The sequence below is a fragment of the Orbicella franksi genome, chromosome 1 (assembly GCF_964199315.1).
Source record: "Orbicella franksi chromosome 1, jaOrbFran1.1, whole genome shotgun sequence".
Lineage (NCBI taxonomy): Eukaryota > Metazoa > Cnidaria > Anthozoa > Scleractinia > Merulinidae > Orbicella > Orbicella franksi.
In genome coordinates this window covers 17,385,150-17,412,667 of record NC_138145.1, presented here as the reverse complement: position 1 = coordinate 17,412,667, position 27,518 = coordinate 17,385,150, and the positions used below count along the sequence as shown (strand labels likewise).

Genomic DNA, 27,518 nt, shown 5'->3' with positions numbered 1-27,518 from the left:
ATTTACGTTTGTCTTCGCCGTCAACAAGCTCAAGTGCACGGTTCCCAGGCCTATCCTGGTGCGTCCTTGAACATGGCGCGATATAAAAAGACGGTTTCCAGTGCACTGTGGATACATTTGGCCCTTGTAGCGTGTTACCTGCCATATACTATTGCCACTGCTCTAAGCACAGTCCGTGGATTTACTCCACGTAATGTTATTGCTTGGAATATTTCTGGAATACTGGTTTTCCTCAACTCATCTCTAAACCCAATTCTTTACTGCTGGAAGATAAACGAAGTGAGACGAGCAACTAAGGAGACAATTACACAATGGTTTGGGTAATCATAAAGCTTCTTGCGGAGAAGAGGAAGAAGAAGAAGAAGAAGAAGAAGAAGAAGAAGAAGAAGAAGAAGAAGAAGAAGAAGAGGAGGAAGAAGAAGAACAAGAAGGTTTTATTCTCCCTATTTACCCCTCTGTCGACATTATAATAATATCATAATAATAATGATATTATTACATTATATTGTAATATATTATTATTACTATTATTATTATTATATAATGTCATTGTATTATTATGATGTTAATTTTATTACTTCTTTATTGACGTGTCAAGAAACCTTGCAGAGGAAAGTCTCCCCCACTAATAGGGGACACCTACACTGATCTAAAATACTAGCTAAGATACAAATGAGTCAATCTAAAATCGATTACAAAAAGCTAAAATAAAAATTAAATCCTACTAATACTGTATCTCTATCTAAATTCATAAAGAAAATAAAATGAGATCACGAATTACATAAATGACAGCCACTACAGCCTTCAAGGTTGTTACTTAAATCAAGTCTGCGTATCCGTTTCTTAAATTGCTCAAGGCTTCTTTACCGTTATACTTTACTCTTGGACCTAAATCGATATGTGTTACATGCTAAAGACAGTGTCCCATGCCCTTTCCAAATACCTCGTTTAATTACGCAAAGAAAAACGTTAATTAAGTATTAATCTCCAAATCAGAACCAACCCCCCGGACGCAGTATCAGATTATCACTGTCTGCCAATCTGCATGGTAATCAACAACAGCAAGTAGACACGCGAAAGATGTTTGATTTGTTTTCATTTTTAATAGATTTCCCGCCTTTGCGGTCGTTGTCGTCATTTCCAGGTGTCGTTCTAAATATTATTAAGATATCTGCTTTTTAGATAGATCTTTTCGAGTATTCTAATACACCACCTAAGACAATGGGCTCCTACTACACTAAAAATTATACTTTTTTGGTTATTTTACACCACCACTGTTCTGACATAAATTCTGTCAGAGCAGTCCTGTAAAATTAATAATCCATAAATAGAATAGAATGATCGTGTTAAATTGAAATTTCCTTGTTGCTACAACTGTTTATTCAGTTATTCATGTTGTCAGGTATTTCGTTCAGTCCATTGTTAATAATTAATTCATTTCTTATTCTACCTGTGTAACTGGACCCAGTCCATACTACGCCGGAGAAATTTGGAGACCCAAAAGTCACTGGTCGTTTTGGATTCTATTTGAGGATAAATATTGGGCAGGGAAATCACATGATTATCGGGACGTCATCGTTTTGGAAAAGCTCCGTTTTCAAAATGCTTTCCGATCACGTACACTAAAACGCGAAGTCGACGTTTTGAAATTCTTACGGTTTGAAGAGCATTTTAGAAAAGCTCTGTTTTCGTGACGGATTAGTGTGGACGGTTGGCCTACCCGTAGACAATAAAGCTGCGTTTTCAAATTTCTGCGGCGTGGTGTGGACGAAGCCTTAGACCGTACGTACTTAAACCGAAAACATTTATTTTTGATAGGAAAGTAAGTAAATTTGCAAAATAACCAAAAAAATAATTAAATAGACGTGTCAATGCAATTTCCTTGTCCTTAGAGCTGTTTATTCAGGTACATGCACTATCTAAACATTTTCGCCTACTACATTATTAATTTCAAATTCAGTTCTCGCTTTTAATTTTACCTATTGATACAATTGCGTATTTCTACAATTCTTACGCTCGAGAATCGGTTTTATGACGTACGTTGCTGCAATTAATGTGGTGGTGATATAGGGAAAAAGGCTTGTTTTTAAGAAAATTACTCCGAGCCACTCTGGCATACATCATAAACGGTCTACTTCAACAGTTGATAGCTTACGTTTATTACCATAAAATTAAGATAAGGACCAGGAAGATGATTTGTTTGGCTTCCTGTCAATTGTTAGTTGTTTTTGGCGTTGTCGCCTCTGGCGTGTTTCGCACTGATCAGTTCTGGCTTCTAAACATCGACCTTCTCAGGGCTCTACTGACTCATTTAAACACGCTGCGATCACTTAGTTTGCAAAGAAAAAGAAGTCGAATTTCAAGATGACCAATTTTACTTCACGTCTAAACCAAGAGACAATCAAATTATCGACTTGCTCACTGAGTATGGAAGACAGCGAGGGAGCCAAATACATATTTAATCCTTATTTTTTTGCTTCAGTGAACGTGATTCTATCCGTCACCTCATTGTCTGGAAATACCCTTATCCTCGCTGCTCTTCCGAAAGTTTTATCTCTTCATCCGCCATCGAAACTTTTGTTTCAGTGTCTATCGTGTACAGATCTCTTTGTTGGACTTCTTTCTCAACCGCTATTTATTACTTATCTCGCGACCATCTCTAACAAGAACTGGAGCATTTGTGGAATAACCGAAAGTTTAGCGCACATTTCATGTGCTATACTGTGTGGAGAATCTATCAACACGTTGACCGGACTGCAATAAGCGTGGACAGACTTCTCGCTCTGTTGCTGAGGTTAAGGTACAGGCAGGTTGTTAGTTACAAACGCGTTCGTTTATTCGTGATAATTTCGTGGACTGCAAACTTCACATTTGCCTTAACCTACTTGCGGAACAAACGTTTCTTCTTTCTCTTGTGTTCCATATGGATTGTAGCGTGTCTGGCCATCTCGACCAGTTGCTATGCGAAAATTTACGTAACCCTTCATCGCCAACGAGCGCAAGTGCAAAACGCCATTCTTCAACAAAGAAATCCTGGAGGATTCTTAATGAACATTGCAAGATACAAAAAGACGGTTTCCAGTGCATTGTGGGTGCATTTAACATTGATGGTGTGTTATCTACCATATACCATTGCGGTTGCAGTAAGTACGATACGTGGAAAATCCTCGTCTAATATCATTGTTTGGAATATTGCTGCAATAATGGTTTTCTTCAATTCATCTCTAAACCCAGTTCTTTACTGTTGGAAGATAAGAGAAGTGAGAGCCGCAGTAAAGGAGACAATTAGGCAATACTTTTGTTCATTATGAGCGGCATAATCAAATTCAGTGAAGTATAATCAAATTCATAATCAAATTTTACTGTCATAATCAAATTCAGTTTAGTACCTGCTCATTAATGCAACGGTAGAAATAGACAAAAAGAGGGGTTACGGGCAAACTGTAGACCTTGACCGCTGGGGCTTAAAGCCTTATTAGGAACTGTTATACACAATCAAGATTTGAGGTAGATACGAGAAGCGAACCTGGAATTTTAATTTGACACGTGCTACTAAAACCAAGCATTAGGAAACAATCTCGTTAGTCTGCGAGCTACGTCACTCAGTTTGGAGAGTCCAGTCCTCCGTACTAGACTCCTCCCCGCAGGGCCGCGTTCGCGCGTTACTCAAAGGTGCTGCCGACTCGCAGGTTACATTTTTACGAATTCGTACAATATATATTGGAAATTAGAACTTGTTTCTTGTAAATCACTTTACTAAGTTCTTGTTTATCGATACCGTAACTCATGGCTTATGTTGACTAGGTTTACACCGTGGTTTTACAGTTCCTGGAGGGATTTAGGAAAGGTATCCAGGAAAGGGATACAGGAGTTCCAGTTCTTCTCTGCTTAAACAGGGAGGGGACAGGGCGCTAGACAACTCAAACGTTCTTGTATTTCAAGAAAGATCGCAACATTACTTCCACCTCCCCAGAGTATGACTGGCTGGAAGCAATTTAAAGCTGCGCCAGCATCGTAACATTTAGCCACTTTCAACCTTTTCAATAGCGGTTCAAGAATGAAATCATCAAATTATGGAAAATAAACAAGCAAATGGTGGTGATTCCCTGTGCCGGATAAAATTACATTTTGTTTCCCGTGAGGAATTTGTGAAGAAATATTAATTTAGGCTATATTTAATGGAGGCTAACCAACAGTCATGTTTTCTAAACTATCTCTTCTATGGTTACCCATATTCGATTAAAGCCCTTCTTGATAAATTAAGGATATGTTTTTATAGATTGGAGATATTACGCTGAGAGACTTGGCAATAATAATCGTATAACGCACTTACTGACGCCGCTTCGAGTTTCAATAGTGCTACTGCTTAATAATCTGAAAGCGCGTGGACCTACTGCTTTCTGGCCTGGGTTGTGGAAATTTGCCTTGCATCAGGGTACACCCTTTTCGTCAGCGACAGAATCAAAAACAAACGCCCGGAAAGCATTCCGGTCGACAGAGAGTCTTTAAGTACACAAGAACTCATCTGGGGCATCTGGGTCTTTACTCCAATGACATCCCCCTAGACAATTTGCACTCTTTGGACCGCTCCGGTTATGGCTTGCAAAATGCCAGTAACGTGTGATCACAGCGGCGTATATAAAATGGAGGGCTTGGCTAGCATTTCTATTTATTGTATTTATAAATAATCATGATGAGCCAGTTTTTTTTCACGTAACTTCAATAGATGATGTGCGATGTTCGAATTATGGGGCTCGTGAATACAACCCCTGCAGAGCAACAAACGTTTTAGCTTACGACCCGACACGACACTCCTTGGATAGGCAAACATATTTCGTTCGTTTATCTTACCCACTTGCATAATAAATGTTGAGGGTTGGTTGTTCCCATATAATGTGAAATGCCTACAAACTTATTATTGGAAAGAAGATAGCATGCAGAATCCTCGATAGAATCGAGATAGAAAAGTTTGTCTACGGAGTGCTATGTTGCATCTTAAAATCATTACTGGTATTGTTCTTTTTCGGATGAAATGCGACCGTATTGAGATTGCTGGCCCGTCGAATTCTGCTTGCACTTATGTGGGCACAACTGAAGCATTTTTTTGTACCTTAACAGAATTTGTATTGAGCTTTTATTTACTCCTCAGTGCCACGGCCAAACGATCGCACATTTCAACGCAACATATCGCAACATTGTTGGCCGCAACATGTTGCGCGCGTTTGGCCTCTGTGTTGCGACGTGTTGCGACATGTTGTGTGTCGTTGGCTCAAATTTGAAAATGGTCAAATTTTTCAAGCAGCATTTGTGGATGTTGCATGATGTTGCACTCGTTTGGCCAGGTTCGTGCAACAATGTTGCGTCCGGGCATGCGCTCTAGTTCGATTTTCAATACTCAACATATCGCAACACGTCGCAACAGAGTGGCCGAACGCGCCTAACAAGTTGCGCCCAACAATGTTGCGATATGAAAGTGAAGAATGATCATCGCAGTAAATTTTCCAATTTAGGCAAAGTACAGCTATTTTTTTCAGGCTTCTTCTTTCCAATTGCCTAAATTGGAAAATTTACTGCGATGGTTATTATTCACTTTCATCTACAACCGCAGTTCATGTTGCGATATGTTGCTTTGAAATGTGGCGATCGTTTGGCTGGAGCTTGCAAATGTTGGATCAACAATTTTGCGATTTGTTGCGTTGAAATGTTGCGATCGTTTGGCAGAAGCTTTGCACTTGTCTCATCACCCGTTTCGAGTGAATATGGACCCCTTCTTTCTTCCTCCGGTAATGGGGAAGGAAGAGGGATGTTGCTTTTGAAAAAGGCATATGCATCTACAATTGTCTTATGGATGTAACTCAGTTTTACTGAGAGAAATCATCGTAAAAGAGGGTATTAAATGTGAAATAGAGGGTTATGTTGATGCGTTACTTCGCATCCGAGTCAGTTTAATAAGAGGACAAACGACGTCTTCAAAAAGAAATGTGTACTTTGCTTTTCTAAAATGGTATTAGGGCACTTACACTATTTACAATGCTACAGCTACTTATAATTCATTATGGACATTACTTACAAGCTACAGCTTCAGCTACAGCTTTTAATAAAAAAATTTCAACACTACTTACTATACTACGGCTACAAATGCTAACCAGTGTATGCTAACATTACTTAAGGACGGTGCCTACTTTTGTTACTGCGCACACGTTTTGCGCATCACGCAAGGTAGGTTTAAGCGCCACGCGCGCGCTGGGGTTGACACTGACGCAATCAACTACGCCACCAAGTACACGACTAAAATGAAAGCAAAATCTTCCCACCGTGACCAAATCAAGTTTAATGAACCTGTACTTAAACCAGGAACACCAGAATAGCAGCATGTCGCTAACCACTAACTGTCAACGTCTTCCAGCTGAAAAACTAGCTGTTATCTGGCGAGTTATACTGAAATCCATCTGTAAATATGTACCTGCAGATCTCGTAGTGCGCGCGCAAAACAAGTTCGAGATACGCAAATGTTTTACTTACTGGGGAGGTGACAGGAAAATATGTAACGGGCACCGTAAAAGTTTTCAAAAAAAGATCAATAACTATAAAAGACGCGTGGCTACCCCGACATTTCATGTTATGAAATGGAAGTGGCAAGCCTATTAAACACGTGATTAGTTTCTGGTTGCGAGCAAAAGGTATTTAGACTGTATTTTAGCTGAACCAGAGGAAGGCTGTCAGAGACCCTCAAAGCGTCGTTGAAACGATTTTGTAATTAAAAACATATCAAAAGTGGTTTTTATGTTACCATTTACCATGTAGTTTTAAGATCTTTGTAAATGTGTTTGCGTTTCTGTCTGTAAAGGCGAATTCTAAGGAAATCTGTGAAGCCTTACCCTTTCCTTCTTTTTTTCAGAAAAATGCTGATGTCAGCATTTTTGTTGAGATTTAAGGCTAATTATCTCGTAAAAATGTATGGCTACCCCAATTTTTCTTCGGGAATTCCAGTAGCCCTCGCAAAGATCTACTTTTTCCGCGTGGTCCTAATCTGGCGCAAAAACCTTTGTATTTAGTAGGCACCGTCCTGAATAACACATCCAATTTGCCTATCACTGAAACAAGTAAGTACTGTAAAATGGTGTTCTTGGATCACGGACAAAAAGCAAAGCTATGTATTCAGTAATGAGACAATTACAATACTCCTGTGAGCAACAGTTTGACCAAGCCTAACATAATAGCACTGAAGTATAAGGACTTCCATTATGAAAGTTTTATAAGTGAGTTATGTATTGATAATCCACAAGTGATCAGGGGGATCAGTTGTGTCTCCTAACTGTTTTCTACCAGTGTGGACCGGGTTTGAATCCTGAACCTAGCGTCCTAAGCGGGTTGAGCATGTTGTTGGTTCTCGTCCACTGAGTAACTAAAAACAAAAAGAGCAGAAACGCCTTACCGTCATGTTTATTGCTTGTCTCACTTCTCTTATCCTCCAAAAGTAAATAACTGGGTTCAGGGAAGAATTCAGATAAACCAGAGAAGTTGTGCTTCCTTCTGCGATAACAATGGACGGGCTCTGACCGTGCGCAGTTCCAGTTCTTTCGCACTATAGCGAAAGGAAGATAAGACGCAATCAATGTAAAAAAATCCACAGCGAATTAGACACTGTCTTGTTATAAGCAGCCAAGTGAGCTCTAGTAGAGTTGTTTATTTGTCCTGGTCTAGACTGTTGAGATATCCGAGTCTGCCGATAACGCAGAGTAAAATAGATTTTCATGTAACAAGACGTTGACGCTGCAAGACATAGCAGTACATTCACGCAGAGGGTTATCGTGAAGATATGTATGTTCCAAAAGAACAACATGGCGAAAGAAGGGAACACCAACCACGAGGTGACAATAATTCCACGAACTCGCGCGAGAGTTACGATTTGTCTGTATCTCAGGCCCAACAGCAGAGCGAGAAGTCTGTCCACACTCATTGCCGTCAGTGTGAAAATAGAAATGCCACACAATATAGCTCCCGAGATTTGTACTACACCTTCAGTTATATGACAACTGCTCAAGCGTTTTCTGACGATTAAGATAAGGTGCATAACAAAACATGGCTGTGAAATGAGGCCAACGGCGAGATCAGTCGATGCCAGAGAGCGAAATAACAGCTTCGATGGTGAATGAAGCCGGTGGCAATCCACTTGAAGAGCAACTAAGATCACAATGTTCCCAAATGCAGCAGTAATACATAAAGTGATATTGATAGAAATGGCAATATAAGTAATCCAGGCTAGGCTTAGATCATGCAGAGCTTCAGAGCTCGTAGCACACGAGGGTGGTTGCGGTGTTCCAAAGCTTGAATTGTCCATTTTAATGTTGTCAAAGAATTGCCCAGTGGGTTGTTTGCGAGGTGGCGACCTCCTTTTTGAGACTAAGATGATGTAAAACTAATAAAAACGTTGTCGAGCTCCGGAAAGACTGAGTTTATCGTAGTCCTTGTACATGTGACATGAAAACAACCCGTCACCCTATTTCAAATTAACTATCAGTCGATTGAAATTAAAATTGCCATAAGTGACATACTAAAATACCATATCTGTAATTTGCATGATGAATTCATTTCCGAGTAAAACATGGCTTAAAGTTTGTTTAACCTGCGTAAAATGTATGTGATCTTTAATATATTTTTGGTTGAGATAAACCTAGGACAAATCTACAAAGGCAAATAAGAACAACGGTCCCTTTGGCTAAACACAGTAAAAGCATTTTCCTTTGTTGAAGTGAAACCGTTTAAGTCACTCAATTTCTATTTGTGACTGATTAGGTTGTGAAATGACGTGCCGTTGTCATGGGGAAATCTTGAGAAACATTTGAAAGTAGAATGACTATAATTAAACTTTCCATTAGCCCGGACGTCTCGCGTCAGAGATTTGTAAATACGTGGAGTGGACGCAAAATTATTTTCGAAACAGCTGCCGAATGGATTGGACATCCTGTAAACGTCACTAACGAACAAATGAAACTGTCTGATATTTTCCCCAGGTTTGATTTTATTACTTCCAGAAATAAAAATGTGAACTGAATAATCCAGCCATAAATCCTCAATCGTCATGGTGTCTGGTTTTAAACTGTAAACGACGATCTTAAAATAGATAACGCGTTTTAGTTTTCCGTAGCCACCTCTTTGCCGAAGTGCAAATTACTAAAAGTTCAATGAAATTGAATTGAGCAGAAAATAGGCAGAACCGAGAGAACGAGAGAAAGAAAAGCTGCCACAATCCGATTTTCTTTTCCAAAACGAGTTGCGAATATTTCTAAAACATGCTTTGGAATATCAAACATATTTTTGCCTCTAACGACTTACTGTTTTAAAGTCTATTATTTTTAAACATTATTAGAAAAATCATCTTGAAGAGATCCTTTGAAACTGGGGATAAGCCGGTGCAGCGCAGTTCTTCATCAGTGATCTTCAGGTTCTCGCCGGTATAATATTCACGCCTGCATAGAACAAGAACAGTTCCAGGATAAACACTTTCAGAACAGCTGCGTTGAAGACATTTTACCCAGTCAGGCTGATTTGTTGCCCACAGACTGACACCGTGTTCGCGCTGTTTTTGTCGGCTACATCGATTATATTCCATTACTGTAGTAAACATGAAGTATGTCGCAAGGAAGTTGAAAAAATTGAACGTTTAAGCAAAGATGTCTATCAACATGATGGACTTCTTAATTATGCAACTTTTTTTTTCCTGGATTGAACGGGAAGGTAAGGTTAAATTGTTATGAACTATAACAGTTGTCTTCAATATTATTAAATTAGTTTTCAAATTATGAGGTCGTACATAAAATTGCTGTAAGCCTAGGAGAGCTATAATCATGAGTTATGTTACCAAAGAATAAAATAAGCCATGAAATCCTATCCAAATTTTCTGTTGGGTCTGCTGAGTCGAATTTATAAGAAATTTTAAAACCGTTTAATTAATTAAGGTGGCTCAAAACAGTTTACAGCACTTTCCAAGACTTAGATTTTAATGGGTCATTAGAACCACTCTTTATCAGTTGATGTTACAATCAAGGTATCAAAAAACTGCCCAATCATTGGTGAACCTTAAATTTTCGGAAATTTATGTTGGCTTTGAACCCCATGTGCAAAATGTTTTTTTTTAACTTTCCCAAACGCTGCGTCTCATTAATGGGCTTCATGTTATCGTTATTGAAATATAATAACATAAAGCCAAAATTAAGGGTGGTTTTAGCAGGTCATTCTATTGCTATGGTAACCCATTTGGTCACGAAAATTATAACAACGTGGTCACATATGATTGGGCAATGTCTTGATACCATGACAGTAGCAAGAACTGATGAACAGTGGTTACAATGACCCATCAAAGCTTAAGTCTTAGAAAGTGCTGGAAACTGTTTGGAGCCGCCTTAAAGGCAGTTTCCGAAAACCATCACTCAAAGTAGGCCGGGTCATGTGATGTTCTCATCTTTTTGGTGGTATATGCTAAAAGATTTAGCATTCGATAGCTGAATATACAAAGGAAGTCAATTGCGCTTTAAAATTTTTTTGCAATTATTTATTTCCTAAAGGTTTAATGGTAGCTTTTGTTCAGTGAGGTAAATATGTACTCGCGTATGTACTCAAAGACACCAGCAAATGTTCACCGCGCAATCAATCAAACGCACTTTTGCCGATCGGCTCAAGCCAACATTTCCGCGCTTCCTTACTAATTAAAGCTTGAAAACAATCAGAGAAAACCGTTTGTCGTCGCATAAAATGTTTACCCATCTCTACTTTAACCTGGACTATAATGTAGAGGCCTATATTGGTCTCCCTTGATGGTCGATTAACAGACGAGACCGACAGTCTTAATGCAGCCCTACATTAGAATATTGCCCCATCAAACAAAACTCTTAGAAACGACCGCTTTATAAATCAATTTCACCCTCATGCAAAATTTTAACGTGTCGTGAACATCAATCAGACTACAGAGGGTAAACAGAAAACCGAACAAATTTTTATCAAAAGGTATAGTGAACTAGACTTTAAACGATTTCAAGGACGCCTGATTTAAATTCTATACTAATAATAGATTGTGGGTATTCTTGGCCAAGTTAATATCAATGTTATTTAAATAATGTCGAAAAATTTCAGTTAGTTTTAGTTTTTAATTGTTTTTAATTTCAGGTTCGTCTTTGTTTTCACGAAGGACCATGTTAAGTAACCTCAAATGGCTCGAGTGTTGGATTTAGTGCGTCATCACGTCAGAATTAAGGCATGGGTCTGAAACTCGCAGCGAGTGTTTTTAAAATAGATCGTGTTTAAGACATCATTTAACAATTTAAAATGATAATTGTGAACTTTTATCTTTCCGACAGAAGCAATCTTAAAAGTAATGCATTAAACGCTTTGGAATCAGTGTATAGCCCATCGAGTCATCTGGACACTAAGGTCAGTACACGACAGTTCTGACCCCGGCCACGGAAGACAAGTTACTCCGGACTTCACCCGGTAATTTACAGTTTGCCATATCAGTTTTGAAAGTATTGATTCAGTGTTATATGTCTGAAGATTCCGTTAAGCTGTCAATAAGTTTTCCACTTCCATTTTTTCATGTGTTCGATTCAACACGTTCAGCTGTTAGTAAAACATGCATCCGGCACGTCGAAGCTGTTGGTTTGAAACTTCCGTTACACACTCCATTTTCAGGTCCAGAGGGAGCCAAATTTCTACTTATTACCTGAATGTTGTAGGGACCTAGAAAAGTACAAAAAACTTCACAGTCAACAACTTAGCATTACTTGAACCCAAGAGACGATGGTCTATATATCATCGTCTCTTGTCGAGCTGTAGTCGCGTCTTAAAGAACTGATCATGATCTTCATGAATTATCTTTTTCACAAAACACGAGCTCTTGAATTATACAGACCTATTAATCTCCAGGGCCGGGTTGTTCAAAAGCCGGTTAACGCTAACCCAGGGTTAAAAGTTCAATGAAGTATTAGTTTTTCTCGTATAAAAATATTTTTTACCGCTCACGTTTTGTGTAGTTTGAGCTTAGTCAAGCTCAAAACTGAAGGACAAACATTATAAACAAAAAACCTCACCGAAAAGTTACAAAACTGAAATCAAAATTCTTGATAATCCTGGGTAAGCTTAATCGGGCTTTGAACAACCCGGCCCAGGTATTGATTTCATGTGTCATCTTTTGATAAATTTAGCAATGAAGTTTTTAAAATTAAGATTTTAAGATTTTAAAATAATTAGTGGCTACAGTTTTTAAATTGGTCGAGAATTCTCACGAAATCGATTTGTTTCGTGGATAGGTGCGCAAACTGAAGATGGCAAACTCATCGTCTATGCTGAACATCACCACACAATGTCCTTCAAGCGGACCAACTGGATCGACAGAGAGAGAAATTCTTGAACAGACTACCATTGTCATTTTATGCACTGTACTGGGCGTTGCCAGTTTTCTCGGAACTCTTGGAAACTCCTTAGTTCTCTCATCCATAATGAAGTTTGACGACTTAAGGGAAATTCCTGACTTGTTTATTTTCAGTCTGTCTATGTCTGACTTCCTAGTAACAGCAATTTACCAGCCTTTGAAAAACTACAGGCTTGCAAATTTGGATCAAGTCTCCACGCAAATGGAACTTTTTGCAATATCACGTTTCCTCGGATTCTTTTCACTCATTGCCTCTATCACAAACATGTTTGGTGTGACTGTTGAACGACTGATTTCCATTCGTTTTCCCATGAAATACGATCTGGTAGTGACAAGGCGGCGTGCTGTAATCACTCTAATCTGCATCTGGATCTTTTCGTTCACACTTGTAATATTAGTATCCACCGAACTTCTTTCCCTTATGCTCCTCTCCACATACTTTACTATGGTCCTCCTTGGAACAGTGTCAATTTACCTTTACATTTTTCTTATCGCGAGAAAAGTCGAGAACTCCGTGATTCAAATACAGAATGGTTCACTTGACCATGAAGTGTCCAATAATAAGCGGAAACGAAAAGCAGCAAAAACTATTGCGATCATTCTGGGAGTCTCTGTCGGTTGCTGGCTGCCATTTTTGATTTTTTCAGCCGTTCTTTCCAAAACTCCAGATAAATGTACCAGCAATAGATGCTGGAAGTGTTTCTACTCACTTCAACTTTTGTCAGTGTGTAACTCTTCCATCAACCCTTACATATATTGTGCGAGAAATCGTAGGTATTTCGCTGCGTTTGTTAAACTGCTTGGACTACAAAAGATTTGCAGGGTGCAAGCGTCAGTTACTCCTGCTTATTCACCTCGCAGCGCGGTGGCTATTGGTGCACGTGCTGCTCCTGCTGAGATTCAAGCTCCCCAAGCTAAAGGTGAAATCATTGACGTTGCCCTTTAACCAAACATGCAGATCCCATCATTGCGGTAAGCGGTCGAGAATATTATAGTCGTTGGCGACGAAGGGCAATGTTCCGATCCGTACATAAAACAGCATGGATTGCAGGCAAGTCTGCTTCTATAAACTTGTGAAAGTAACATTACATGAGCAAAAACATCCATTTAAACGCATCAAAAATATTAAAAGTATTTATTGTTAAAAATATTACATTTGAAATTTTGTATTGTTCTTTTGAAAATGCTATTGAATGACAATATCCAAAGATTTATGTTTCTTCAAAAATATTCAAAATATTACCTGTTATAATATTTATTATTAAAAATATTACGTTTGAACTTTTGTATTGTTCTTTTGAAAATGCTATTGAAGAACAATATCCAAAGATTTGTGTTTCTTTAAAAATATTCAAAATATTACCCGTTATAGTATAATTTGAAGTTGAAAGTAAATAATAATAGCTATAATTAGAAAGAAAATCTTTCTAGAGCTTTGATTTTAACTTTCGATTTTCCCGGTGGTTTCAGGCCTCATTTGAACTTTTGTATTGTTATTTTGAAAATGTTACTGAAGGAGAGTATCCAAAGATTACGATATCTGAATGAATACATAGAGTGAAATTCTTACGTGTGTCTAATTAATTTAGCAGGTAGGTTTACCGGTAAATGGGTGACTTTAAGGATGATGTAATTAAGTAGTTACCGAGGTTCAGGGAACGCCATCCTGCTTTCGATAATAATTTCAACACGGTATTCTTGGTTAGTATAGGTAATCGCATGAATGCGAGTTCAATTAAGGATTTACACTACGACATATTTGAAACTTCTCTCAAAACTGCACGAGCCTTTAGGCGCTTGTAATTTGAAAGAATTTTTGAAATATCACGAGCTTTCAAACGATTACTCACTTATTATTTGACTGAGAGAACTGCGAGCGCGCGCTCGTCAATTAAGAATTAACGATAAATTGGCCTGTTTTCAGCCAGTGACAATGAAGTAACTTTCTCATTCATATAACAAAGAATGGAAAAGGTAAAGTAAGCACAAAACTTATTAGGAAGTAGAAAAAAATGATATGCAATTATTCCTAAAATAACGTAAAATTAAAGAACGAGACTTGATAACATCACATCGAAAACCATACACGAAAACTAGCAGTTTGTCTATAGCTACGAACAGAAGTATATCACCCAGAAAGGTGATATGCTTCTGCTACGAATAGTAACCTGGTATCTAAGTCCATTTGTTAAGCGAATCTTTGATTTGAATCTCGGCTTGTAGCGACTAACTGACGAGTTCAAGGATGAAGTTAAACTAGCCTAACAGCTGCACATTAATATGTAAATATGAATTTAAAGCTAGGTCAATGCAAATGGGTGCTTCCTATTCGATAGGATGTTAGTAATACTACTTTTCTGGCTTCGGCAAGCAGAGTTTGACAGAAAAGTATGCAAGGCTTACTTGAAAAGCTTCTACTTAATAAGTAGATGTGATTAATATAGAAAAATCCAACATTAAGCAATCATTGTATAATTAGAATGAGAAGAAAACTGCAGGATATGAGAATATTGAAGAAGTAAGAAACGGATAAAAATGTAAATAATAAAGATTACAAAAAAAAGTGAGCTGTATATAAGTTTGCATGAGCTATATTAAATTGGGTTAGACTGGGTCGACCCAGTGAACACTAAATCGATTCAGGTCCACTCTGGGTCCATTGACCTGGCCTTATATTGATCGCCCCTAGTTTACTACTATATTTTACAGTAACATTTGTGGCCTATCTTGAGAATACTCATTCTCAGATTCCAGTTTGTAGACAATATATAACTCAGAAGCACCGCCAAATTAAAATTGATGAAAACTCTCAAATAAAGTCACATGCCAGGTGCTCTTGTGATTTGAACACTACCAATATAAGTCTTTAACGTGAAGAAAATCATTCTTCTCAAAAGAAAGTCAGTAAAAGTATACGCAACTTTCCAAATTTATGATATACCATACTTTTTTCGTCCAGTTACTTTCTGCGTCTTTGATTTCAAAATGTGTTACCCTCCTGTTTGGAAACGTTGCTAATTGATGACATGCTGCTGTCAAACTATTATCATAGCAATGACAAAAGACATCCATTTACTATGACCGTAAATGATGTGCATGCATGTTTGTTGTAATCAGTCAAAGACAAAAGATTTTTTGCTGATTAAATCCAACTTTAATATTGTTTTAGAATTACAAAATTTAAAGGGTGAATCATTCATAAACTAAATCTCCCTGAAAATGAATATAAATTATTTTCCGATTACAATATTAATTTTGCTCGCTTTCGTAAGAAGATTGGAGCTCTTTATACTAATTAAAAATATCAGGCAGCCACTGAATGATTTATGTTTACGTAAGTTCATTTTCCCTTCTGCTCAAGCGGATTAACTATTATGCCACTGAACGGCAGGGTATCCCAAGCTCGTAATTAATACGAGTGTCCGTACACAGTACAAAACGCAAGAGTCGAAATATAAGGATATGCATGAGAAATAGCCTAAAAATATGAGCGACTATTGAATACGAATTCGAAAAATAAACTTAGCTCAAATTGGGTGTGTCGGTTTGCGGTGAAGTTTCTGGATCGGTTAATGGGTGTTTAGGTGTTTAGCTCTATTGTTCTTTTAGAACATAAAGAAGGCAGTTAAATAGCCATTAACCCCCAGGGGGAGGACTCCGATATAAAAAGGACGGGGTACTCATGGTACCTTTTAGTGTTTAAAAAAGCGGTCTTGGTGCCTCTTAGGGTGTTCAGTCTCAAAAGGTCCACAGCGGGAGCTTTTGCGATAACTTTCAGGGCATTGAGCCGAAAAAAAAAAAAAAAACGTCAGGAAGATAATGTGTTGTTTTAGAACGGGTACCTATTAGGGGTGAAAAAAAAAAAGAAAATCAAGCTACGCCACACAAAACAAAATCTTGGTACTTCTAAGGGCTTCTTTTCAAAATTTCCGACGAACACCTCCGTACTTTATATATGGGAGTCCGCCCCCCCCCCCCCCCCCCGGGCGTTAACCAGCCCAGAAACTTCGCGTCAAGCAAATAGAGGTACAATCGTTTATATTTTTAGGTTAAAGAATTATACAACCGTTTTTTGGATTGTTTATTCTCGACTGAGGCGTAACGTTTAGCCAAGTACGCTCATAATTCGTGACCTGAGGCGACCGTGAAATTGTCCTGTCGCAATACTTTCTAGGGTAAAGCGTTATTTCCTCCGTGCTAAATTAAAGTATACACTCGAGCTATAAAGACTGATATCACTTAATATTGATAATGATAAGATAGTAAATTTAACCCGTACATGCTGGACACGAAAACAGCAATTGCTTGCTGGAGAAGGGAAAAACGCTCTTTTGTGTTGTCTGTTATTTACTATTGATTCCATCTCAACACTGTTTCCTCATTCAAAGAAGAGCAAGGCTTATTACATGATACACGTAGTTTACGATATTTTGACAGACCATTAAGGAAGAGACTATAATTTATTTGCGGAAATGAATGTTCTATCTAGATGACAAATATTTATCTTCCTCTCGTCCGGTAATTTGGGGTCCATGTCAGTATACACAAAAGAAATATTACAGCCATTATAACGTCGTCAGATCGATGAACTATCTTAAATTTGCCTCCTACACAGTTCACGAAGTTCTTATGTTTCTGCACCTATCATGTCGAAGTTCACAAATGAGGGACAGGAGGTACTTCTACTAAGAAACACGAAAGTTAGTTCTTTCATCTCTCAATGGAAAATATCACCATAAACACAGATCTCTCATGCGCTTTGCACGCTGAGGTTATGCAAGATCTTCGAACCACCTAGATTTTCTATTCTCCAATTTCTGTCAACATCGCCTTGTGCATCACTTCTACTCTAGGGAACGCGTTGATCTTAGTTTCGCTTCAGGTTTGTCATCTCCGTCCATCATCGAAGCTGTTGTTTCGTTCTTTGGCATCGACTGATCTTTGTGTTGGCCTTATTTCACAGCGATGTTTTGTCATCTTGGTGTCAGTCTTAGTAGCCAGACAAAATTGCGTAATAGCTAAAGGTACAGTACATAATCTGTAGTGCTATCCTATGTGGTATTTCTCTTAACACGCTGACTGCAATAATCGTAGACAGACTTCTCGCTCTGCAGTTAGGGTTAACATACAGGCACACTGTAACTCTTGTAAGAGTTCGTGTGATTATTATTATCTCATGGTTAGTTTTGGCTTTACACAGAATGGCGTACTTTTGGTCGGTACGTATTTTCACGATTGCTGTTGTTATAAACATACTACTCTGACTACTATGTATTGTGGTATCATCATTTTGCTACATGAAAATATATTCACTCTACGCTATCAACAAGCCCAGGTTTTACAGCAATCTGAACCAGATCAACTCAACAAACAGTGTCTAATTCACTGTGGGTTTACATTGCTGTGACACTAGTTGATCTTCCATACACTTCCCTGACAACTGTAACAACTATGCATGGCACAGCAGGTTAACTGTATTTGCAAAGGGATTCACTGCAACTCTGGTTTATCTCAGTTCGTCCCTTAACCCGATCATTTATTGTTGCAGGATCAGGGAAGTTAGAAAAGCAATAATGGCGACGATCAGGCGTTCTGGCTCTGTGCTTTTCTAGAAATTTTCTTGTTGGGTTAACACTGGAAATAAGATTCAGCAACGTCCATATGTCGTCCACGTTTCGTTTTCTCTCAGATGTACATTCTGAGTGTCCTTTTCAGTAATTCAACTTAGTTTCCTTGAAGTGTCAGCGAGGATCTTTTCTATCGGCGATAGTCTAACAATATTGCGATTTGTGCGTCTTTTAGGGTATTTTATCTCAACGAAATACTCTAATAGTCTAAATAGATACAAACTTGTTGATATCTATTCTTTTTATACGAAATATGTTAAAAGAATATAATGTATTTGGGGATGTGAACCGTAGTTCTGCCGTCCAAAGTCGATCCAGTTTCTCAGTGGATTGGCACACTCATGAAAAGGCCGGTTTTCCTTTTGCATTTCCGGACGCCGTGAAAAGAGGGAAGCCGCAAAGAAATACTGATGAAAAATTGGACTATGATATACACATTGATTATACTAATGCTGCATGACAATAAAACTAGAAAAGTCATGACAGCTTTTGCCACAGACAAAAACCACAAAAAGAAGAAAAAGAACAAAATTGTGCAATGTTTAGCTTGTAAGGAATGCTTCGTATTTTTCAGATCTTGAATCTTGTTGTATAGATATTTATACCACCCCCCCCCTAAAATGAATAAATCAAATATATCCTCGACTCCAAAGGCGTGAAGAGTAATAATACATATACGCTATTGTTCAAGACGCCAAATGACGTTCCTGAAATACTGTGTTTGTAACTGTTCTTGAAGTTCCAAGATGATACTTTCAGTAACAATTTTGCGTTTCGGTTCTTTCCGTGATTTTAGTCAGTTGAGGAAAAACAGCATAAGCTATCCATTAGGCCAGATGTTTCTTGATGAAGCCTACATTTATTTGACGAAACAAGTTCCCTCTCTTTAAGTTTATTTTAAGTCACTAAGCTTAGATTTCCCTATTTCTTTTATATTCTGGCTCATGCATTTATTTACAACGTTGGTTTGCTTTATAGTGACAAGAGGTTCTCTTGATAAGGAAACCCACGTCACCCCCAAGAGTGCTAAGTTAAAAATCAATCGCAGAATGCAAATATGAAACTGCGAACGGCATCACTGCTAAATAGCTTTCTTTATAATGGTAAGACACTAGTGTTTCTTCAGTATATAACCCTAAATTTAGAATCATGTTTCTACTGTTTGAGGTTTGATTCTGGGTTAACAGGCATTGAAGGAACAAGTGTTACTGTGTCTGGCAAATCCTACCTCCTAGCCCATCCTTTTCTTCCAGTAAGAATTAGGAAGGTTTTTCCGAAAATCGATTGTTACATCAATACAGAGAACTATGGCCTAGCTGGCTTAGTTAATTCTTAGTTAAAGGATTCCATCGAACAGAACTGAGTATACTCAATTCTTGATGGTGGGCTCATGCAAGCGGGGTCCCTTCTAAGTAAAACGCTGTACGAATTTTGTTAGACCTTTCAGTTGCAAAAATCTTGATCACGGTTGACGTGTTTACTGAAATGTCCTGAAACTGCCAGTTGCACATCTGTATAAGTGATAGTCAATTCTAAGTCAAAGAATGACGTCGTTGATTTCACTTAGTGGGAATCGCTTAGGAGCGTCACCTTCACTCATTGCTGGATTGCGCACCGAATAAACAGGAGTAATGCCAGCGGTCGCTTGTACCTTACTAAAGCTGTTTAGTCTAAGTAGCTGAACAAACGCCACCGAATACCTACGACTCCTTGCGCAATATATGTAAGGATTGATGGAGGAATTGCATACCGACAAAACATGGAGTGGATAGAAAACGCTCAAGAAAGTGGTGTAATCTAGATGACTGGGAAGAACGTTTGGAACAATCAAAACCGGGAGCCAGCAAAAAACAGCCACTCCCAGAATGATTGCGATAGTTTTTGCTGCTTTTCTTTCTCGGTGTGTTGTAGGCCTTCCGACATTCACTGACTCGTTCTGGGTTTGGAACATTGAGTCCTCGAGCCTCTTCGCGACAAGAAATATGTAGAAGTAAATTGACACTGTTCCAGTCAAGACCAGAATGAAATAAATGGCCAGGTATTGTATGGAAACAAGTTGTGTGGACCAAACTGCTCCATATGCAATTGAAAAAATCCAAAAGCAGATCATAGTAACCACTGCACGTACCCTCGTCACCACGAGATTGTATTTCAAGGGAAACCGAATGGAAATCAGGCGCTCCACCGTCACACCAAACATGTTTGTGATGGAGGCAATTAACGAGAAATGTCCGAAAAAACTTGATGTCGCCAAGAGGTCCAGGTTGGTCGAGACTTGCTGCCAATTTGCGAACCTGTAAGTTGTAAAAGGCTGGTAAATCGCTGTTACCAGTAAGTCAGACGAAGACAGACTAAAAATAAACAAATCTGGAATTGCCCTCAAGTTGTTGAACTTCATTATGGAAAGGAGAACCAAGGAGTTTCCAAAAGTTCCCACAACACTGGCCACGCTCAGCACAGTGCATAAAATGACAACATGCGGTAATCCATCAATGGTTGGTATGCTCGTGGAATAGCCTGTACTCAAGTTTAGCAAAAGTGACGAGTTTGTCATGTTCAATATCTATCCAAGTGACAGTCGATCTAAGAAGGAAAAAAAAAAGTGCGATTAGTTTAATTATAAATGTATTTCTCGTCACAAAACTTATTATACTTCATTCAGCTATAGTTTTTCCAAATTCTCTCACATGTTAATGACATTTGAGGGAAAATGTAACCTTACCGAGATGGGTTTTTTTTTTTAAATATTGCGACAAGTGAAATTACCTGAAAAAAATTTATACGACTCTTCCTTAACAATCCTAATAATTTGTCAAACTTCGAAGGAAATAAATCATCGAATAATTTAGTGATTAAATTGCGAATTAAAATCTCATGTCTACCTAGTCGAGGTTGCACGCCAATTATTTTTCATCTCCTCGTCACTGAAAATTTGTAGGTGTAGTTTATGACGTTTACGGTCGTAGCACGTCTTAGTCTTTTTTTCGTTACCTCGGCAACGCATTAATTTGTGCGTTAAAGGTAAGTTATATGGAGTTTCCTTAATGCGAAATTTATTAATTAGCGAGTATCTACAGAAAAAGAAGTTGCGTAGATGCAGCAGGGGGTTGACTTGACGTTAAATAATTATTTGCTTTTAAAAAAGGCATGCTGTTAGGAAACTAATACTTTTATCTTTCAATTTATTTGACACAGAAAATTGTCATTATCTTCTCGATACCGTCTGTAAAACAACCGCTTAGGAAAACCAAAGAACGGTTCTACATTAGTAAACCAGCTTGTTGAGGTTATTTTCAATGCATTATATTGGATATATACCGCCTTTGGAAAATTTGTTTATTTGTTGCTGCTTAATACTAACTGTCGCTGACTACAAGATCTGCCAAGTGGTGTTACGTTTTGCTAGGGGTTTCCGTGAAAAAGGTTGAAAATGGCACCACCATTTGCAGCGTAAATTAAAGTTACCTTCAAAAACCTTCTGCTGAATATACTGAGAACCGTAGTTCATGATACGCTGAAAAATCTAAATTAGCTTCGATAATCTCAAATGAAGTCCCACGTTATCAAGCAAGTATCCTGCTTTAACGAAATTTAAATAATGAACTAGACCAAAAAGCAGAATATTTGCGTAGCTGTGTGTCACAGCAGGTCAAAAAATGTCGTCACGTGCATTAAAATTTACTTTCCGACCTTCATTTCTCTTGAATATTTGTCAGCTCAGTGCAGCTGGAAGGCTTTCAAAGTTTCCACGCAGAAATCGTAGGATCGTTCCTTCTCACCACCAGCGTCTTCTAATAATAGTTCTGTGCCAGAGACGTTTCCTTAAATTGTTTTTGCTCGATGTCAACACGTATATTCTTCCATTTGACAAAGGTCAGCGTTTGTGGAAAAGCCTTTTACTCTAATTTCCTTCCCTGCCGGAGAGCATTGATATTATCTTTAACTTTCAGAATAAAGTCCATTAAACTGACGCTAAACTTCAACAGCTAATGTGGCAATTTGTGTGAGACGAGTTGTGGCTGTCAATGATATTACACACAGTAGGGTTGTTCAATGCAGCGTCCATTATCTTTACGGGTGCATGTAATAACAATTTAAAAGCTGATATGAACAACAATGTCTTGTTTGTTGAGCAGACATTGAAACTGATCTCGCTTAACGTAATATAACAATAATTTCAGTTTGCAAATGGATGAAAGATGAACACACTGGTGTTCCCACAGCTAAAACAAAATTGGAAACATCCTTTGTGTACAGTAAAGCACCTAGAGGTGAAGTTTATTTTTGCTGTTTTGATCGCTTCCTGTTTGTTCGACCTCCGGTTCATCACGTTCCACGGAACTCCGATAACAACCTCGTCAGTCTGATGATATGGGCTTTTGTTGACTGCAAAGTGGGTGTATAACTGAACTTACATCAAAACGCTCATTGGTAGTACCAATTGTTCCTTTAATCAACTGTAATCAGAGATGGCTCCGGCTTATAACATCTAAGTTAATGGCGATGGAAAGTATGGTCAACATTTACCTGAAAGAGGCGAGTAGTAAGGAAAACGTTTTGATCGTCTTTGATCGTGCTCCTAAAAGATTGAACGAAACGTTTTCGAGGGCCGGTACGTACGAAGAGGCCAATGTATTACAACAATAACTCGCCATCAGTACTCTCAAAAATATTTTTCTACAACCACTCAATTTCCACTAATTCCACCTTCATCTAAGCCACAGGCATCGAAAAAATACAATGAGTTGACTTTGAAAAACAATGCGATTGTCCCATCAATAATCTGATTGTTAAAGAGGACGATGCTGGAGAGCGATTTGCATGGAAACGTTTCAATAAAGGGCGAGTCAAAAGAAAACGAATATAATCATCGTGTCTGTGTGCGTCTGAAAGATTAATGACATGTGCTTTTTCAGTGGCTGCAGAGCAACTTATCACACCAATAAATAACCTGGAAATAAACATAGGGATCTCAAGATGAAATACCTTATCTGCAACCAAATGGTTTCCTCTATACTAAAGCTAGGGACATAAAAAAGGGCTCATTATGACAGTCTTAAAATTCTGGTTTTTCAGTTTGCTTCACTGGGAAGAACAAACCGAGCAATGATATAAAACGCGAATTTTGGACGGTGCAAAAACTCCAACCTTACGGCTCAGTGAAAACTTCCTCTTTACTTACCGCGAGACAGAGCAAATTTAGTCACGCAAATTTAGCCAACCTTTCGTCATTAGTATCTTCGAAGAAAGTGCAAATTGAAAACTTAAAAACTTGAAAAACTTAAAAGCCATTAAACGACTGTAAAAAGACCTTTTAGGTGTTGAAAATTCGGAAATGTACGCTGTGTCACATTTCCGAATTTTCGACAGGTCCGAGAACTTTGCATTTTAAATTGTCACATAGGAACATGCCCTTGGCCATTCTTAGCTTCCAGCTGTTACAACAATTGTATATACCTCAGCCCCATGGAAATTCTCGTATCTGGTAAACATCCATTTATTCACAAAGAATAAGAATATTAGATTTCCTTATAATTATAGTCATTTTATGTCTTGATCAATATGTGTATTCTCAAAACGTATTCAGCTTTGAATTGATAATCAATTTTGGAGAACTTATAGATCGTTTTCACTGTCACGCAATAAAAAAAATAAATCGAAAACCATCCGATGGAAAAAGCTATGAAATTATGGTGTTATAGAAGATAACTAAATAAGCCGCTTCTCCAAGTTTTAGGCCTGTGCGTTTCCCCAAACTTCAGATATTGGTCGAAATGTTTCGCTGATATTTACAGAGCCCAGTATGAAAACGCCATGTTGGTGTACCTCCGTGGCACACCAATATGGCGGCCGGAAAATAGTGTAAACATCTGTAACTTACTTTGGCTATCTAGGCGACTGATTATCAGTACTGATCAAACAAGCAGTTACATAAGCACTTTTCCTAATGCTTTAACTTCTAAAAAGGCTCAAAATCGTGGGATAAGTATATATTTTTCGACAAACTCGATTATAGCCTTGTGTCACGCACCTCCATAACCCTGAAATTCAAAATGCCCTGGATTCCAAACGAAGCACGCTATTGAACTGTAAAATTGTAAACAGATATAAATATACCGCCTCTTGTGCCTGATGAGGACAAAAACTTTGGTGGCTCTTTCGTTTTGGATTTTAGAAAGTGATGACGTCACGTGAAAACGATCTATTTCCGGCCAATTCTTAGAACAAATCAGAAATACCACAGGTCACCCAAGCGTAATATAAGAGTTTGTATGGAGAACTGTGACTAAAATATAAGAGTTTGTATGGAGATCAGGAGTTGACATTAAATTCGTTCAATGTATGGGTGATTTACCGAAGAAAGACTCTTGAAAATTCAACGGTGTCATTTTTTCTCATCCTGACACCACTAGGTAGTTCTCATTCTAACATTTTTACATCGTAGTAGAAAAGTGGTCGACGCGGATATCAACTGATAGCAAAAATTGGCAGTCAGGACTGCGCATCACGGAAATCTGTAAATTTGTGCTGTGCGGTATACGAGATACGACTAGTAGCAGGCGCCATGTCATCAACTGTTTTGCGTTGACCATAGTTAGTAGAGGAGACCTCCTCTACCAACTATGCGTTGACATAACTGCAGTTTTCTTTACGTCTGACGGCATAAAGTAAAATAACTGTTGATTACTCAGCCAACAGTTATCGACGGCCTCTTTAATTTAAAAAAGCGTTTTTAAACTTCATGAAATTTTGATTGAAAATGTCGTGGGTCAGCTGCTATTAAAGGAAAAAATAAGCAAAGCAGCTTCTAATGAAATTAAACTAAGCGGCGAGAAAAAGAAAAAAAGCTGTTAAGAAACTGTAATAATGGAGCCAAAAAAAGGGTTGCCGTGTTCGCACAAAATGTTTTCCAAGACGCCGACAGGTTATTTAATTTGGGTTTCCCATTTTGGTCTCAGCTAGAGAAAAGGAATAGTTACCTTAGAACGGAACCGATAAACATCTCATTTTACATGTTTGATGCACGTTTCCTTTGATTGACAGACTTCACAACGCGTGTTTCTTTGATCAACACATAAAAACTATATTCTCGAGGAGGAAGGTTACGTACGTAACATTGCATAAGTGAAGACCTTTTGAAATTGATATGCAAGAAAACAATGAAGAAATGCAGCAAACTAAACTGGACTCTTTGTTAGAATTAATCTAAAATGCAGCTTAGTTTATACAATGGTTCATTCAGTGCAAACCGAGGTTAATTATGTACCAGCACAAAAAACCCAGAGAAGACCTGCGTAATTTTAGAATGCAGATGAGCAACTTGTCCTTTAGTCAGTCTTCCACAACCGTTGCCATCGATAAGCGCGCAATGGAGGATAACGAGGGTTTTCAATCCCGCATCCCGTCATCCCTCAAACACGCCATCGCGCCTCACTCAGAACGATTATCCCGATCCCACCATGTTTGAGTTGCAGTTCTCTGTGTAAAGTCAGTAACGCGTTACTTTCTGTTTTTCATCCCGCAACCCGCAGTCAATTTTAAACATCCTTCGGTTCAAAGTGAACAAATCTCGCTCCCGCCAAAGTATTTTTATCTCTTATCCCGCGATTAAAATTTTTGCCATTCCGCATCCCGCCAAACCTCTGTTGCACCTTCGATAACGCGCCATATTTTGTCTGAACTGCAACTTGTTCACCCTGATGGACACTCAGCTACTGACCTCCAATATTTATGCCGTCGAGTTTCTGAGATATTTGCCTTTTAGTTTTGCTTTTCTTTTGTTGTACTTAAGAGAACATAATCTTTATGAGCCTCTGCTTTAGTGATAATGAAGCATTGGAATATCTAATCTGTAAGAACTGGGAGTTAATCGTGGATTTAATCGCTTTCTGCAAGTGTGTGTAGAATTCTTCCGGCAATAAATTTTCACTGGTTATGAAAAATTAGTAACCCGACGATGACAGGCTCCCTTGCAAATTAAAAAGCCACAACCTAACCTCTCAATTTAATGTATCTCTCAGCCAAATTAAATTTTAGTGTTTTACCTTTTTCAGGTGATACTCTCCTGTGCAAGATTTATCCACAGCCACCGATGTGCAAAAGAACAAAGGTAGCGGCCATGGCCAATACGTGCGTGAGCAGCCTTGATCGTTTGAACGCTTAAGATCTTCTGTAAAATTAATGCGAACTTCCTTTTCAATTTCTCTCTCGCTTTTTTCCACTGAATGGATTTCAGTCAAATTACACACTAATTTAAATAACAATAAGAATCACTTTCGAGAAAAAATATTCCCGCCGAATCCTTTCGTCTGCGTTTAAGCGATATTGCCGGAGCAAATACAATAACACTATATATCTACCATGCCCAAGGCACGTATTTTGAGCCGCAGTTTTGACAGGTCTAATTTTACAGAAGCTTAAAGTTGTCAGTTTGAGTTGGCAGCTGTTCAATTCCGCACGTAGCTTTTAATTTTTCTTTGACGTTTACAACTGCTTTCTATTTACTAAATTGCTTTCCACCGTTTACTTTGTGGAAATTTCCACTGAATTCTAATCTGAGTTAAGAAATTAAGCAGAGGAGTCAGCAAAGTTCAGTGACTTTTAGTTAGAATTTCAGTGGAACAACGGATGTTTTGAAAAAGAAGTAGCTTGAAAAAAAAAAAAAAACACTGTCTTCTTAAGGCAGTAGTGTGTCGGAGGGAACCAAGGTCTAAAAGGGAGAAAAATTGATTGCCAATGCACATTTTGCATTTCAAAAGACCTCTTTGTTCATAGACTCTTTAGTGTGAAAACGTAGACATGCAAGGTCTAAATGAGTGCTTGAATAGCCAGGAAAACATGATGACAATATAATGTATAAAATTAGAAACAACTGATATGTTTAGTCGACATGACTCATTTTACAACAAGATCTACGTCGGTAATAGAAGTTGGAAACTTGGTAATTAATTATTATTTATACTGAGCTGCATTTGGGATGGAAATATAACGCCTATTGAACAATCAACACCTTGAGGTTTAACTATAGACAATTACATTATAGTTTTTCTAGAAACAAGAACTAATCGAAGTCACTGATGTTCACCGATACTTGAGACAGGTTTATGGAATTATCTCGATCATTCTCGATGTGATGCTCAAACGAAATCGAATTTGCAAATGTTTTTTTTCTTTACATGCAAAGAAGAGATTAAAGACAAGAAATTTTTACATTTAAGGAAATAACCCACTTCTTCTTTAATCCCCATTTAACGCTTTCGGATCAAAGAGAAAATGGAAATAATTTAGAATGGCTTAAGACTTATCATTAACATAAAATCAATTCAGTATAGCAATTAAAACAAATTGGTTTCACTCTTGTAAGATTACAGGTTTGAAAGTTGAACACTTGGCATGACCCCGTGCAATTGAACATGTAATTTCGGGCATTACGGCTGTGGCGATTAACCAATGGGAATAGAGATAAG

The 27,518-nt window shown here is 38.1% G+C and overlaps 2 protein-coding genes and 2 pseudogenes across 4 annotated transcripts; 2 read left to right on the top strand and 2 right to left on the bottom strand.

Annotated features, from left to right (window-relative positions):
• Positions 1-2,002: 2,002 nt before the first annotated feature.
• Positions 2,003-4,256, top strand: LOC145483502 (adenosine receptor A3-like; annotated as a pseudogene).
• Positions 4,257-6,704: 2,448 nt separating this feature from the next.
• On the bottom strand, positions 6,705-8,515 carry LOC145483494 (adenosine receptor A3-like; annotated as a pseudogene).
• A 3,633-nt stretch (positions 8,516-12,148) lies between these two features.
• LOC145493967 (melanocortin receptor 5-like) lies at positions 12,149-13,511 on the top strand. Its single transcript, XM_081473462.1, has one exon. The coding sequence runs from the start codon at positions 12,318-12,320 to the stop codon at positions 13,368-13,370; it is 1,053 nt and encodes a 350-aa protein (XP_081329588.1). The 5' UTR covers positions 12,149-12,317; the 3' UTR covers positions 13,371-13,511.
• Positions 13,512-18,665: 5,154 nt separating this feature from the next.
• On the bottom strand, positions 18,666-26,534 carry LOC145493874 (adrenocorticotropic hormone receptor-like). 3 transcript variants are annotated; one of them, XM_081473355.1, is made up of 2 exons: positions 26,097-26,534; positions 18,666-20,634 (listed from the first exon to the last, which is right to left on the bottom strand). In XM_081473355.1, the coding sequence occupies exon 2, from the start codon at positions 20,603-20,605 to the stop codon at positions 19,589-19,591; it is 1,017 nt and encodes a 338-aa protein (XP_081329481.1). In that variant the 5' UTR covers positions 20,606-20,634; positions 26,097-26,534; the 3' UTR covers positions 18,666-19,588. The 3 variants fall into 3 exon arrangements, with proteins under 3 accessions (XP_081329481.1, XP_081329488.1, XP_081329495.1); XM_081473362.1 differs by lacking the exon at positions 26,097-26,534 and adding an exon at positions 23,234-25,177; XM_081473369.1 differs by lacking the exon at positions 26,097-26,534 and adding an exon at positions 21,742-23,210.
• Positions 26,535-27,518: the final 984 nt, after the last annotated feature.